This window comes from Trachinotus anak, unplaced genomic scaffold, assembly GCF_046630095.1.
Source record: "Trachinotus anak isolate AG129_WGS33_773 ecotype Australia unplaced genomic scaffold, CSIRO_AGI_Tana_v1 ptg000008l, whole genome shotgun sequence".
NCBI lineage: Eukaryota > Metazoa > Chordata > Actinopteri > Carangiformes > Carangidae > Trachinotus > Trachinotus anak.
In genome coordinates, this window is record NW_027273859.1 from 25,315,866 (window position 1) to 25,330,227 (window position 14,362).

At 42.1% G+C, this 14,362-nt stretch overlaps 2 protein-coding genes across 2 annotated transcripts; one reads left to right on the forward strand and one right to left on the reverse strand.

The window, feature by feature from the left end:
- Nucleotides 1–3,918: 3,918 nt before the first annotated feature.
- On the reverse strand, nt 3,919–6,895 carry h2az2a (H2A.Z variant histone 2a). Its single transcript, XM_071483789.1, has 5 exons — nt 6,757–6,895; nt 5,611–5,688; nt 5,373–5,486; nt 5,101–5,230; nt 3,919–4,909 (listed from the first exon to the last, which is right to left on the reverse strand). Exons 1-5 carry the CDS (start codon nt 6,757–6,759, stop codon nt 4,848–4,850), a joined length of 387 nt encoding a protein of 128 aa, XP_071339890.1. The 5' UTR covers nt 6,760–6,895; the 3' UTR covers nt 3,919–4,847.
- Nucleotides 6,896–7,492: 597 nt separating this feature from the next.
- purba (purine-rich element binding protein Ba) lies at nt 7,493–8,601 on the forward strand. The gene has a single exon (XM_071483788.1). The coding sequence runs from the start codon at nt 7,508–7,510 to the stop codon at nt 8,453–8,455; it is 948 nt and encodes a 315-aa protein (XP_071339889.1). The 5' UTR covers nt 7,493–7,507; the 3' UTR covers nt 8,456–8,601.
- The last annotated feature ends 5,761 nt before the right edge of the window (nt 8,602–14,362 follow it).

A 14,362-nucleotide genomic window follows, 5' to 3' on the forward strand; every position in this document is an offset into this window, starting at 1 on the left:
AGCAGCTAATTCTTACTACTGGGAAACTAGAACTGGGGTATTTTTGGTTGTTTTGGCTGTTTTGCTTCAAAAGTTACTTAAAGGAATAATCAAATCAGTTGAGTTCAGCTCCAAATCTAATATGAATAAAGGGCTTGCCACACTCCGGAAACACTTTATGGTATAATTAGATCCAGTCCACAGTATTTTAGTACTGCATGTGTTTGACCTGCACCAGGCTAAATGATACTGGTGTGCAGGGGGATTTCTGACTATCTTACTGATTGTGAGGACGACCTTAGTATTTTGAAAAAAATTAGTAAGCAATAACATGATTTCCTCCAGGTTTACGTCTTACGCTTTTGATGTTGTGACAGAAAGTTTTGATCAAACCTGCTGGATCTATTCATCAGTCAAGAACAGTCAAGATTTAACATGTTTTATGAACAATTTAATAATTTCCCCCATCAGACTGCGTTTAAGTCCAGAGAGAAGCATCAGCAGCAGCTGTCAGTTTTACTAATATTTTTTCAAGAAAATCAATAATCTACAGCTGCAGTCGTGAGGTGTGTGAAATGGCAAATTCTTTCAGTAACGGATTAAACCTCTGAATCATAACTAGAAGAAACCGGTTAAACAAACTTTCCCGGGATTCTTACCTTGCACAGTGTCGCTGCCTTGTGTGGTGCATTTCAGGCACCTCCTGTTCTCTGCAGATGAGAATAAGAGCTGAAGGCTGACCTCTAGCTGTCTCCTTCCCCGCCGTCCTCTAGAGAACACTGTAAAGACAGAGAGATGTAAGAATAAACAAATGATTCTCGCGCTTTGAAGATGTGAGGCAGCGGCGGCTTTCATGTCTTCCTACAGAGGCTCACAGTCATGTGGACAATACATCTGATGTCACATTCGATCAGTGAAATCCGTATACGTTGTGCTGGGGTTCCTGAGTTTGCAGCAGTTTTATAACCACCTTTTTTGATGTAGATGGTAAACATTATGAAATATAATGCCTGCTAAACATCAGCATGTTAGCAATGTCTGTGTGAGTATGCACGCTTCTTAATGCGAATGCATCTAAAACAAATAGCTGCCGACATGAAGCCGTTTTCCTGGGCAAAGATCTACGTAAGGCAGCGGCAGTCTGACTGACCTGATTTAGAGGTTGTGTTCCTGCAGTGAAATTTTGAAAACACGTCCATTTGTGGCTGATAACTGGACAAAATGTACATATTAAATCAGTGTGACTCAGATCTGAGGTTTTCTCGTGTAAAGAAAAGTCCAACTGTGGGCCTCAGGATGCGTGGTGCAGTTATTGCTGCTCTTGCAAAAGGTCAGTACTGTTAGCATGGTGATCAGATCCCCTGCCGCTGCCAGCGTCGGGCTGTGAGCCACCACGCTGCTGAAACAGCATGTTTTATCATTTCAGAATCAATACACCTCTGAGTCAGACCTGAGTTAAAACTTTGGGAAGTGGCTGTGCATTTTTTTTCTTTCTTAATAAACCACAGTTTTCTGTTCCCTTTCACTCTCAGAGCCACTTGTTCTCCTGCAGTCTCATCACTCATGCTTCCACATCATTTGTAGCTCAGATGATTTATTGAAGAGATTTCCTGGCACTTCAGCCAGTGGGAACAGCAAAGGAAATAATGAGACAAGGATGAAGCTGAGGTGTTGTTGGGCCACAAAGGAAAGAACCATAGTTAGACTCTTAGGTTTCTGTCAGGGAACAAAAGTTATTCAGGCGTCTTATAACGGATTCTGGCAGATTTTATTACACACAGACACAGACTATTTGCCTGCATCCAGTCTTAATGCCAAGGTAAATTGGTATTTAATGTACAGAGATAAGAGTGGTATCAATTGTACCTAACTCTAATCAAGAAAGTGACAAAGTGTCACTTTATCCCTCTTATTAAAACTGTCAGTGCCTCTAAACACTGTGTTATTCTGAGCAACTGTTTAGAAAAAGCCCAGATTTTTCTCACAGTCACAGTAAAGCTCAGATATTATATTGATGTCTAGTTTTTAACCAGCAGAGGGGTACGTGATTCCTCAACTGATCTGAAAGCAGTTCTGGTTGCAGTTTACTCCATCGCCACTGCTTCTACTGTTAAATTATCTGGAAGGTGATCATTTCCACCCGCAAAGTAGAAGATTTCAGGACCCAGTTCTCCCCAGTTCCTGTGTGAAGGATGTCCCATTCAAACAGGCTGCAATGTTAATGTGAGTGAAGGCTGAAGCTCTTTCCACAAACATTTGAAAGCATCCTCAACAGCACTGTCCTTCAGTGCCGCTGACACAGATGTAGCAACGGGAGCAATGAAAAGGAAACTGAACAACACAACTGACATATTTCAACCTTGAATCGCAGACACAGGGGAAACATATATATAAGGTATGAGCAGCTGAACTGACCTTGTTTGTGTTGTTGATCATATAAAGCAGCTCCAGGACATCATGGGAATGTGCAAGTTGTTCAGATGACTCCAGTCAATGTTATGTGACGTGTTATCTGTGCAGTTTTAGTGTCAAGGCCCGTTGGAGCTTTATCACTCCACGTAAACTCGAGATGATGCTTTGCACACTTGGAAATCAACAGCTGCCCACACAACAGCACAGTTCATGTGCACACAGCCTGTGTCAAATTCAGACCATCTCAGTTCACTTTGGTTTCTGTGTGTGTGTGTGTGTGTGTGTTGTCCATTTATGGAACAATGTGTAGGATTTAGTGGCATCTAGTGGTGATGTTGCAGATTGCAACCAATCAAATACCACCCCCTCCCTGTCTAAGCATGTAATAATCATACAGGTCCCCTACAGAGAAGTTTGGAGACAAATAAAAACACTCCTCCCTGAGTAATGACATGGGTCCGATGGGGTTTTTCCACAAAAAAACGTCAACACTGGGCCACAGTTAGCTCCCAGACTAGTGGTGATGTGTTAAAATCACGTTAGCACATCCACACACACATTTAAGGTGAGCAGAGAGAAAATTCTGTCAGTGAACGTAAAGTACATAATTGTGTGCAGTGAAGGTCACAACATCCAGGTGAAGTAATATTTTAGCGGAGGGGACTCTAATATAATAAGGGATTAAAATAGAGATTGGCCTCACTACATTGCACTAATCCAACATTTTTTTTAATTCCACAGTTGCAAAAATTACATTTTATATCCGTCCCATTTCTGAGACCTAATCTTTGTCCAGGTGAAGACCACCTAAATGCAGGGATTTCAGTCATACTCAGTAGGACATTTTATATACATTTCCCTTGCCAAAATCTAAATTAACATCCAGTATACCCTTAAAAATGTGATGCGTTTGCCTCATTAAGCTTTTCTTCAAAACTCAGAGTATTTTTTGTAAAAATCCTTTGTACAGTTTGGGGCATTTTATTGTGCACACCTGGTTGGCTGAAGGAAGATTATATATTATCTGCTATACTACATCTAAGTGATTATTCAGGGGAGGTTATTGTAAATGCCAGTAGCTCCTCCTGCTGGTAAGCTGTAAATCTGCATGACAGGTTCAGAGGTGAGAGTTAGAAATGAGAAAGAAATAAGTCATGTGACAAAAATGTCAATAAAGCTAAGGTTTACTTAAAGATGAGTCTTAACTGTAACGCTACAAAAATGAAATAACCAGTCACTGAGACATGAGATGTTTTGCTTTCTTACTCTGAAGTTAATGTGAATTCACTCTACATTATAAATTGCAGAAACTCAACGGCGCGGCAGTTCAGCTTATTAAAGGACCCAGTTCTCCTGATGTCTTCAAATTTCTAAAATATCTCAGATGAAATTTAAAAAACAAACTGAAAAACATATTGCAGTTTTGTTCATGTATTGGTGGACAGTCATAGCACCTTACATATAAAACTTACAAAATCCATAACTGTGAAAATAATTTCAAGTAGTGGTTTCAAACTGAGCCAAGGACAACATACGAATGGTATTTATTCAAAGATAAAATACGCAAAGTCATTTCCCTGAACACATAGCTTTTATAAAAGGCTCGAACTTCTTTACTGGAAAAATGTAACGGACTTTTAGGTAGGACATTAAGTACTGGAGGTAAACGCATGAAGCACTGCTGTGGTTCAGATCTGCAAGACTTAAAACCTTTGACTCGTCCTCTCTATATAGAGGTACCAACTAAATCCAGTAAAGATATGAGGTCGACAAATGGCAGAGCAATTCTTCCACAGTGACACAGAAACCCACAGGACCAGCATCACCCGATCACAGCAGCTGAGTCAAAGGCAAGTCTACCACTTCAAACTGCTTATAAACATCAACACAAAACACTGTAGCAGTCGCAATGAGTTTTTTTTTTCTATCGTTTTTCATTTCGATGTAAAAAAATTCAACTTTTAATACATCACAATTCTTGTGCAGTTCAAAAGATTACAGTAAGTCAAAAGGAAAATAAGCACCATCTCACATTTAGTTGTTGTTACCTAATTTGTTGTTCAAAAAAACTGACCTCCTTAAAAACTTTTATTATAGTAAATATTGTAACTTCAAGAAAATAACCACAAAACAAGTTTTTTTTTTTATATATAAAAAATGGTTTAACAATTTTTTTCAGTATAAAACATTACAGAGTCCCAGGCCAATCAAACAAATTCACTGTCACCATTTGAAATAATCATGAACTCCCCAGTCAAACTCTCTACAATAACATACGAAGGGTTTGTTGTCGTTAAGGGGTATTCTGTACTTTTTTTCTAGTTATGGGAAAATATAACAACACAAAGCCTAACAATCACTCTTCGTTTGCTATAATATTAATAATAAAAAAGAACAAATGTGAACTCCTGGTCCGATCACAGCCCAAGCCCCAAAACTTCTGGTCATCATGGCATCTATGCAGTCTTCTGCTGACCTTTCTTCCCGATGAGGGATTTGTGGATGTGGGGAATGACACCTGAAAACAACAAGCAAAACTGTTGAGATGAAATGCTTCACGCTTCACGCTCGCTGTGATCTGCAGAAATGTGCAGTACAGAATCAGAAACCCCCATAGTATAAGCAAAATGAATGAACATGCAATCGGGACACGACAGCTTGATAAAAGATGGAAATAAACAGAATCTGTTAACAAAACTCTCAGCTCACCTCCTCCAGCGATTGTTGCCTTGATAAGGGAGTCCAACTCCTCGTCACCACGGATGGCCAGCTGCAAGTGACGGGGAGTGATACGCTTCACCTTCAAGTCTTTGGAGGCGTTGCCTGCCAACTCTAGTACCTGTGAACAAAAATGAGCATGAACAGACGTTGGTGCAAACGGCAACATCTCAAAGAGAAACAATAAAAACCCTGCATGATTTGACATCCACTGCTATGGTTAATTGTTAATCACATTTATGCACAAAGCGGGGAAGGCTTACTTCAGCAGTGAGGTACTCAAGGATAGCAGCACTGTACACAGCTGCTGTGGCCCCTACACGACCATGGCTGGTTGTGCGAGTCTTCAAGTGCCTGTGGATACGACCCACTGGGAACTGACAGGAAACAGACACGAGAGAGTGGTTAAAGTAAAACAAAGAGAAACTCTGCCATCAAGGAGCATGGCACGCAAGATGCAGCGAAGCCACAAAAGGCCATATGAGGACTGAAAGACTTTACCTGCAGCCCAGCCCTCTGGGAGCGCGACACTGCTTTTGCCTTGGCTTTGCCACTGTCTTTTCCTGCCTTGCCACCAGCCTGTTATGAGAGACAGTTACAATAGGAAACATTTAGAGCATGAAATCAGATAACAGAGACAAAACTGAGGCACAGGTGTGCGGGGATGTGGGGTATAGATTCGTGCAAAAATAAGCGCTTCAAGTGAGCATCAACCCAGCATCTCTTATTTTGAAATTAGCGGGCAAGGATGCTAACGAAACCAAATAATATCGCAAGGGGTGGTTAAATAATAAAAAATAATAATAATAATCAGAAATCAGAAAGTCAGCATTAAACAGCATGAGCGGTTCAATTGGTATCGTTACAGATGTCCGGTTAAACTGTTATGCTTTCCCGCCAATCCAAAATAAAACATAACACCTGAAAGGCGGCAACAACAACGGTTGCCAGAGATTGCATGCATACAATCCAGCAATAAACCGACTAAGTTGACCCAACTTTTACCGTGTCATGAGAAAAAAAACAACATGAGACGCTGTCAGCAGACCGCTGCCAGCGACCCCGCGGCGGACAGAAAACAGACGCGGCGCTTTAAGACGGTCGGCGTTAACTTTTCATTCACGGATTTCAAAAGGAGAAGTTTGGCTCACAGGGTCAGCAAGGCGGACAGAAATCACACACCCGTGTATATTCAATTCCCCTCGATTACACACCAATAATCAAAGACTTATGATCTACTGACCCACCGTTAAGCCAATAAAATAGCTAAACTTAGCTTGCTAACGGCTGCTAATCCACATTTCAGAGGCTAGACCGAGTCAACTAACACTTTTATATGAATCAAAAGTTTATACTCAAATGAAGCATTCAACTTCTACAAAAGAGAAGCAACCCGGAAAAGCACATCGCAAAGAATATGAAGTTATCTTTAACCGAGAAGCAACTAAACTCTGACTTATCGTGCTAATGTTAATGCTAACGTGCTAGCGGACAGTTAGCGCTTTAGCGAGCTTTTTAACCACAGCTTCTGGTCGAATTTCCTCAGTTCACATTTAAAACGGCACTTTCTACAGTTGCGCAATAATTACAGGACAAATGCATCGGCATTCCCGACAATGCATTTAGTATGAGCCGACGCGTACATACCATTTTTCCGTCTCGTTATTTGATTGTAGAAGTGAGCAGATAGCAAACAATTTCGGCTCCCGAAAGCAAAGAAACAATAAACCCTTTCGCAAATCTTTTGCATGCGACTTCTCGTGGGAGTCTGGACAGCCAATCAGAGTGCGTGTTGTTACTTCGAATCTCTCTCTCGGCCAATCGCCAAACGGCTTGCAGAGCTGTCACCCATCCCCCACCCTGAGATCGTCGTGCCTGCTTTTGCGCACGAAACCAACAAGTAGGCGGGACTGTGTGTGCCTGCGGTGTGTGTGTGTTGAGTGTCCTTCCAGGGGCATCCGTCCCAAAAATGTGCAAAATACATAATCAGGAGGCAGCTTTTGGAATTAACTCTTTAATTTCAGTACAAGGGCACTCATAACTTCTCCAAATACAAATCGTTTCGAAGTGACTGCATTAGGGCGCTGGTTATTCCAACTGTGAATTAGGCAAAGGACGAATCATCCGGTCAGCTCGTGCTGGCGCCGAGAGCCGTTATACAGTGTAAATACTATACATCCTCGAATGTCATGCTGAAGGCGGTGACGTTTAATTGACAGGCAGGAGAACTGGCCAATGAGAGAACAAGCCTTCTATCTGATGTTCTGATTGACAGCAGCGGTGGCCAATCAGAACCCGGCGAACAGCGTCCGGTTTCCTCGGCGAGCTCGGCGAGCAAGGCGAGGCGGGGGGAGTGGGGGTCAAAGATACGCAGAGAAACGGGCTGCTGGTGGCGAAGATGGCGGATGGGGACAGTGGCAGTGAGCGCGGTGGCGGCGGCGGCGGCGGCGGCGGCGGCAGCGGCGGAGGGGGAGGAGGAGGCGGCGGCGGCGGCGGGTTCCAGCATTACCAACGGGAACCGGAGACCCAGGAGCTGGCCTCGAAGCGGTTGGACATTCAGAACAAACGCTTCTACCTTGATGTGAAGCAGAACGCCAAAGGCCGGTTCATCAAAATCGCCGAGGTCGGCGCCGGGGGCTCTAAAAGTCGGCTGACCCTCTCTATGTCAGTTGCGGCAGAGTTCCGCGACTACCTTGGGGATTTCATAGAGCACTACGCCCAGCTTGGGCCTAGCACCCCGGAGCAGATCGCTCAGTCATCCGGTGGAGATGACACCGGGCCTAGACGGGCCTTGAAGAGCGAGTTCCTGGTGCGTGAGAACCGAAAATACTACCTCGACCTTAAGGAGAACCAGCGGGGTAGGTTTCTCCGGATCCGGCAGACCGTCAACCGAGGCCCCGGCTTCGGAGTCGGAGTAGGTGGCATCCCCGGTGCTGGCCTGCAGGCCGGGCAAACCATCGCACTCCCGGCCCAGGGCTTAATAGAGTTCCGCGACGCCTTGGCCAAGTTGATAGACGACTATGGAGGAGATGAAGAGGAGCTGGCCGGCGGCGGAGGGGCCGGGGGCTACAGCGAGCTCCCGGAGGGCACCTCCATCATGGTGGACTCCAAGCGGTTCTTCTTTGACGTGGGATCCAACAAGTACGGAGTTTTCTTACGGGTGAGCGAAGTGAAGCCCAGTTACAGAAACTCTATAACAATCCCCTTCAAGGCGTGGAGCAAGTTTGGGGGAGCGTTCAGCCGCTACGCCGAGGAAATGAAAGAGATCCAGGAGCGGCACCGGGATAAGATGTACGAGAGGAGAGCCGGAGAGGAGTCGGAGGGCGACGACGTGGACGACGATTGATGGAGAGGTGGCCCCCCAACATGATGCAAAGTCTGGAGATAAACAGAGAAACACAGAGAGAGGGGAACGACTATTCTGTGCATGACGAATCGAACTTTAAAATGCTAAAACAACGGAGTAAAATAAAAAAAAAAAGTATATTTGACTGAGAAATTACTGTCTATATAAGAGAATCATGTCCTAAAGTTTAGGTGGATGTTATAGCTAAATGAGTGCGGACTGCAGTAATCAGCTCCTGTATGAGACCCCCCCATTGATTTAAAAAGATATATATATATATATATACATATATGTGTGTGTGTGTGTGTGTGTATATGTATATATATGTATATATATATATATATATATATATATATATATATAATATAGTCCATTTGATAACCTCACACATGTAGCCCAGTAAATTAAGTTTGACAGTGCTCAAGGCACAACAGTAGGTTACCTGTCTCACTTCCTGGTTGACAGCCAATGGTAAGAGCTCACTTGGTGCTGACCTGTAGTCTGTGTGGTGACATTTAGAAAGTGTGAAACGTGTGACATACTCAAACCAGCAGGTGCGGAGTGGGAGTGAAACGGAGTACCTGCGTCGCTCACCATGGCTGTGTGTGTTTTTTGTCTGAAGTGACCTGTAACGAACGGCTTGCCCAGACAGACCCACAAACACCCAGAGCCACGGTCTCAGCTATAGGGGGCATCCTTAGCATCGGAGGACATCCGCTCAGCCCAGTGAGGTCCCATAAGGTGATCTGTTACAAGCACATGACTCATTTGGATTCCCTGGACAATCCAAATGAGTCCAAATGACCTCCCCCTCCTCCTTCATCCCCTCCTTTTCTCCCTCCTGGGCATCCCTCAGGTGCTGCTCACCTCCTGCTCCAATAGCTGAAGTGCGGTGAGGCCTGCTCACATGTGGCTTGTTGTGTCTCAGGGGTGGCAAGTCCCAGCCATACTTTGGGGCATATCAGCATCACCTGTGCCTGTGCATCATCTTCAAGAGGTTCTGGGTGCAGATCTGGTCAGCCAGTTGCTGCAGTTGAGACATCTGTGGCAACTGATGATGTCTGCTATGATGCAGGGCCACATTTGACCCCTGTGACCTTTTGGTCAAAGGGGATGCGGTGAGCTCAGGCCTCTAGCACTGGTCACGATTTTTCAAGTTTAAGCTTAATATTGCTGGGCTTGAGCTATGGTCTCAAGGGAACTGACCTTGTTGACTTATTTTAGGTGCGCCATTTGGATCCTTTAATCCTGAACTCAGACCATTAATGACTGAAGTAATATTCAGTCTGATTGTAAGAAGAATTAGGTGCTTTTGGAAAACAAAGACCCACAGTCGGGTGCTATACCTAAAGAAAAAAAAAACGAAAAAATATATATACTGGAAGAGATTTACTTACTAAAAAGATCAAGTATAGATAGAATTATTTTTCAAAAGAGATATATTGAAATATGTCTTAGAAATATGAGACATTTATTAGATAATGCTGCCTAAAGTGGCTTATTTAAAACACTAAACTTGGATGCAACTGTCCAGGGTGATATTTCATACCTGCTTTTTTCCTAACATTTCTTTTATTCCTTAGAGGAAATTAAAAAGAGTACAACAAATTGATAACACAGTATGTTATAGCAATTTCTAGAAACAACTTCATTGAAGTAGTTTGTCAGCAAACACTCAGCACTCCAGTTCACTTTACAGAGCATCGAGTTGTCCCCTCGTTTTAGTCCACCCATTTTACCATGTTTTGTCTTTAATTGGCTTCCCATCAGTTGCCATACGACGCAAACATAAACACCTGCAATCATCAACGTTTTGTCTTTAACGCTCCTTTTTAAGATATGATCATTTTTGCATGCCTGCTCTTACGCGGAGCTGCCTTGTGTTCTTTTCTTTTGCGTACTCTGATTGCTGTATGATGGTATTTATCCATTTTTGAGAGCGGTTTCAAGTTTTATTTCTATATTACAATGGAAAAAAAGTTTAAAGTTTACTTCTCAGCCTAAAAAAAAACAAAAAAAAAAACAGTTCCCATGCTTTGGGAAACGTCACTTTCATTGTCCCACTTCCTTTGATGTGTAAACCTCTCGTTGAATTTTACTTTTCCCACTTCAACACAGCAGAGAAATGCCATATGAAAAAAAAACAAAACATCTGGGAGCAATAGTTTTTTCTTTTCTATTGATATGAATATACTATATATAATATTACACATGAGATTGAACTACATCCTTCTTCCTGTACTGTGTTACGTGAAATGGCAGCTGTTTCAGTCATGTGTGTTCTGCTGTAATATTTTACCAAGTTCCTTTCAACGAGAAATAAAAAAGGTTTTTTGCTCAGGAGAAGTGTGGTCTTTTTATAAACGCCCCCTTGGTGCAGGTCGCTGTATATTTACAGCATCAGCGTTGTGATTTTTTCCTGTTATATTTTATGTATAAGTTTATGTTACGATTATTTTCATTATCATTTTATCTGCCAATTATTTTTGCAATTAATTGATTGTCTATAAAATGCAAAAAAAAGTTCAAGGTGACCTTTTCATATTTGTTAGACAAATTAAAAAAAAAAATTCAATATACTTTCATATTACACTAAGAAAACAAGAAAATATTTGCTATTTAAGAAGCTGGAGCTAGTTAATTTGGGGCATTTTTGCTTAAAAATGGCTTAAATTATAAACCAATTATATTTTTTTTCAGATTCAAATCATTTAAACTGTACAGCAGATAAATGTCAGTAACTGTGATTTAGTATTTTGCAACAGGCACCTCTGTAGAATACATGTTTCCATTTTTCCCATTTCCATAATTATCATAAGATCTTTATGATTATTCATATTTGCACATTATTTAGCCAGCAAAGTAACTAAATTGCATCGTATACTAGCTCTTGATTACCTGCAAGTAACAGTGGTGGGAGAAGTGAGCACTTTCCCTGTAGCAGCTCCAGGTACGGCTAGTTTGAACTACTGTACATACAGTAGCTAGTTTCGTCCAGTGGTTTCCATCTTATGGGGTCACAAGATTAACCTCAGGGGTCATGAGGTGATTAGTGGGAGAGGAAGGAGAATAAACAAAGTTGTGCTGCAGGAGTCTGTTTTTATTTTTCAAACTTCACTCTCATCTTTGCTTGTTTCATATAAAATCCTTTTTTTTTTTTTTTTTTGGTGAATGACAAGGAGCTTCAAGCAGACAGTTTTTCCAGGGCCAAGACAGTTGGAATCAGATAACACATGATTTCTGATGTAAAAGCTTTATCTAAAAAGTAACTAGGAGCTAAAAGGTGTCAGATAAATGTAGTAATAGTAATATGAAATGGAAATACTCAGGTACCATAATCTCTAAAGACCAGCATTTCAGTAAATGTATGTAGTTACTTTTCACCCAGGGAAGTAATCACTGTCAAAGCAGTCTTAAAAAAAGTCGTGGTCAATTTATTGATTTTTTTCCAGAGGTTTTTTTCTTGGTCTTGGACGTCATTCTTTGCAAAAGCGCAGTGTTATCAGTGCTGTCACGCCACTTTTATTTTGAAAAGGGAAGACTCAGCTTCAGAGTGTGTATCAACAACAACGTGTCACTCGGACTAAAGGAGTTTACATAAGTCTGCATGTAAATTTAACACTTAAGATATCATCGGGTGAGGATGTGTCAGAAAAATCACCCACTTGTCTTATTTTAGTCTGAAATTTTGTTGACTCAGTTTTGTTTACTTAACTCTGTCATCACCCTTCCAAGACTATTTCAGTTTAATTCAATTTTATTTGTATAGCGCCAAATCATGATATTCCTTTATCTCAAGGCACTTTACAGGGTCAGGTCGAGACCTTATTTTGTTACAGAGAAAAACCCAACAGTTCCCACAAAGAGCAAGCGCTTGGCCACAGGGGGGAGGAAAAACTCCCTTTTAACAGGAAGAAACCTCCAACACAACCGGGCTCAGGGTGGGCGGCCGTCTGCCTCCACAGGTTGGGTTTAGGAGGAGAAAAAAGGGGGAGGTGGGGGGAGGAGAGAGGAGAAAAGAGAGAGAGACCAGGAACAGCTGTGTAGGTAATGGTGTTATCAATAATAATGACAGATAACAGTGGTTAATAGTAATGATGAGTAGTGGTGGATCTGGATCCTGCTGCTCCAGAGGCAGAGAGACCTGCAGAATGAGAGAGAGATAGAGAGAGAGAGAGAGAGAGAGAGAGAGAGAGAGAGAGAGAGAGAGAGAGAGAGAGAGAGAGCCCAGTGCATCATGGGAATCCCCCAGCAGTCAAATGTAGAGGAGTCCTGAGATTATCTATGACACAAGAGGACAGTGGTAAAAGAGTTTAATTAGTAACAATACTACATGTTTTACAAACTTTAAAGCTTTACATATAAAATATTGATGTGAAAAGTAACCAGCTCTGTCAGATTTGGTGCAGTGGAGCAGACAGTACAATGTGTACAATAAGTAAATGTACTTAGTAATATCACACCGCTGGAGGAGGATGATGAGGATTGATTAACAAGATTAACACAATTTTAACATGTTACAGCTAATGAAACATTTACAGGTAATCATTAGCAAACAAACAATCATCATCATTACTCAATAATTATTCCTATTTATGAATACTTCATACTCATCTCTGTCATTTTGATTTTCGACTACACACCTGTGTGTATCTTGCAGGTTGTGATGCTGCTGTGCTGACACAGACAAGGTCCTCCAAACCATCTTTGTGGGAGTTCCTGCTACGGCACATGTCTCCAGCACCACATTTTGCCATGATAACACACACACAGACTCACAAGATGAGAACAATACCAGCCCCACTTTTGTGGCTGGGGAAAAGGGGAAAAGAGAGATATAAATAATGAGTAACTGAAGCTGTTGAATAAATGTAGTGAAGTAAAAACTAAATTTCCCTCTGAAACACAGGAGTGAAAGTATGAAGAAGCAATGAATTGAATGGAGGGGGGGGGTTATTTTAGAGGAATGGAAAGTTACCTAGCTGTTTGCAGTCTGTCAAAACCCAGACAGAGGAAAGATGATTCAAGGCAAAAAATGTCTAGGTAGTGAGTCTGCTGTTACTCTACTCTTCCCAGCTTACCACAGAGGGGGATTTCAGGTGATGACACAGACCAATGATTCTTAGTGATGTCTACATGACCCTGCAGTGATGTGACCTCAGTCAGCAGCAGCAAAGGTGCCCAGCCTCTCAGGTTTAACCATGGAAGAGCCAGAAGGGAGAAGGAGGAGCAGGTTCTGATATGAGGACATTTTCCCCAGAAAAAGTCTCAAAACCGTAAGTAAAGTAAGTTGTGCAACACAAGGCTGTGGGGGCTTGGCTTTCCAGTTCACTTTTAGAAGTGCTGTTTGCTGGTTTGCCAACATAACCTTAAAGTGATGCGTGAGGTACTGATCTATAGTCAGTGTGTTCAGCATGCTGCCAGTTTAGAGAAGCAGCGGGAGCACCAGCACCACCGGTTCAAGTGTTCGCTACGTTTGGAATATTTTAACGGCTTTATTTTTCCTGTCAAACAGATCTTTGCGTTGGAAAAGAACAGCAGCATGTGATTTGTTGACAGCGTGGGACATTTATGTTTGAGAACCGCACTGCATTACGTCTCCATTTTGAATTGTCACCTTGTGGCTGAATTTTACACCATAAATTTTTTGCAGAAAAGGCAGAATGCAGGTCAAAATTTCCTGGGGAGGACCCCCACACCCCCACTAATTTTTTAAAGACAAATCAATTTTTATGTATATTGTGCCAAATCACAACAGAAGTTATCTCAAGGCACTTTTAAAATAGAGCAGGTCTAGACTGTAGTCTTAATAACAGAAATTAGAGAGGGGGGCAGCAATACAGTACAGACTGTGTCACTATGAGCTAGAAAGGTGCCAACACTTTATTTTGAATCCCCCTATTTAGC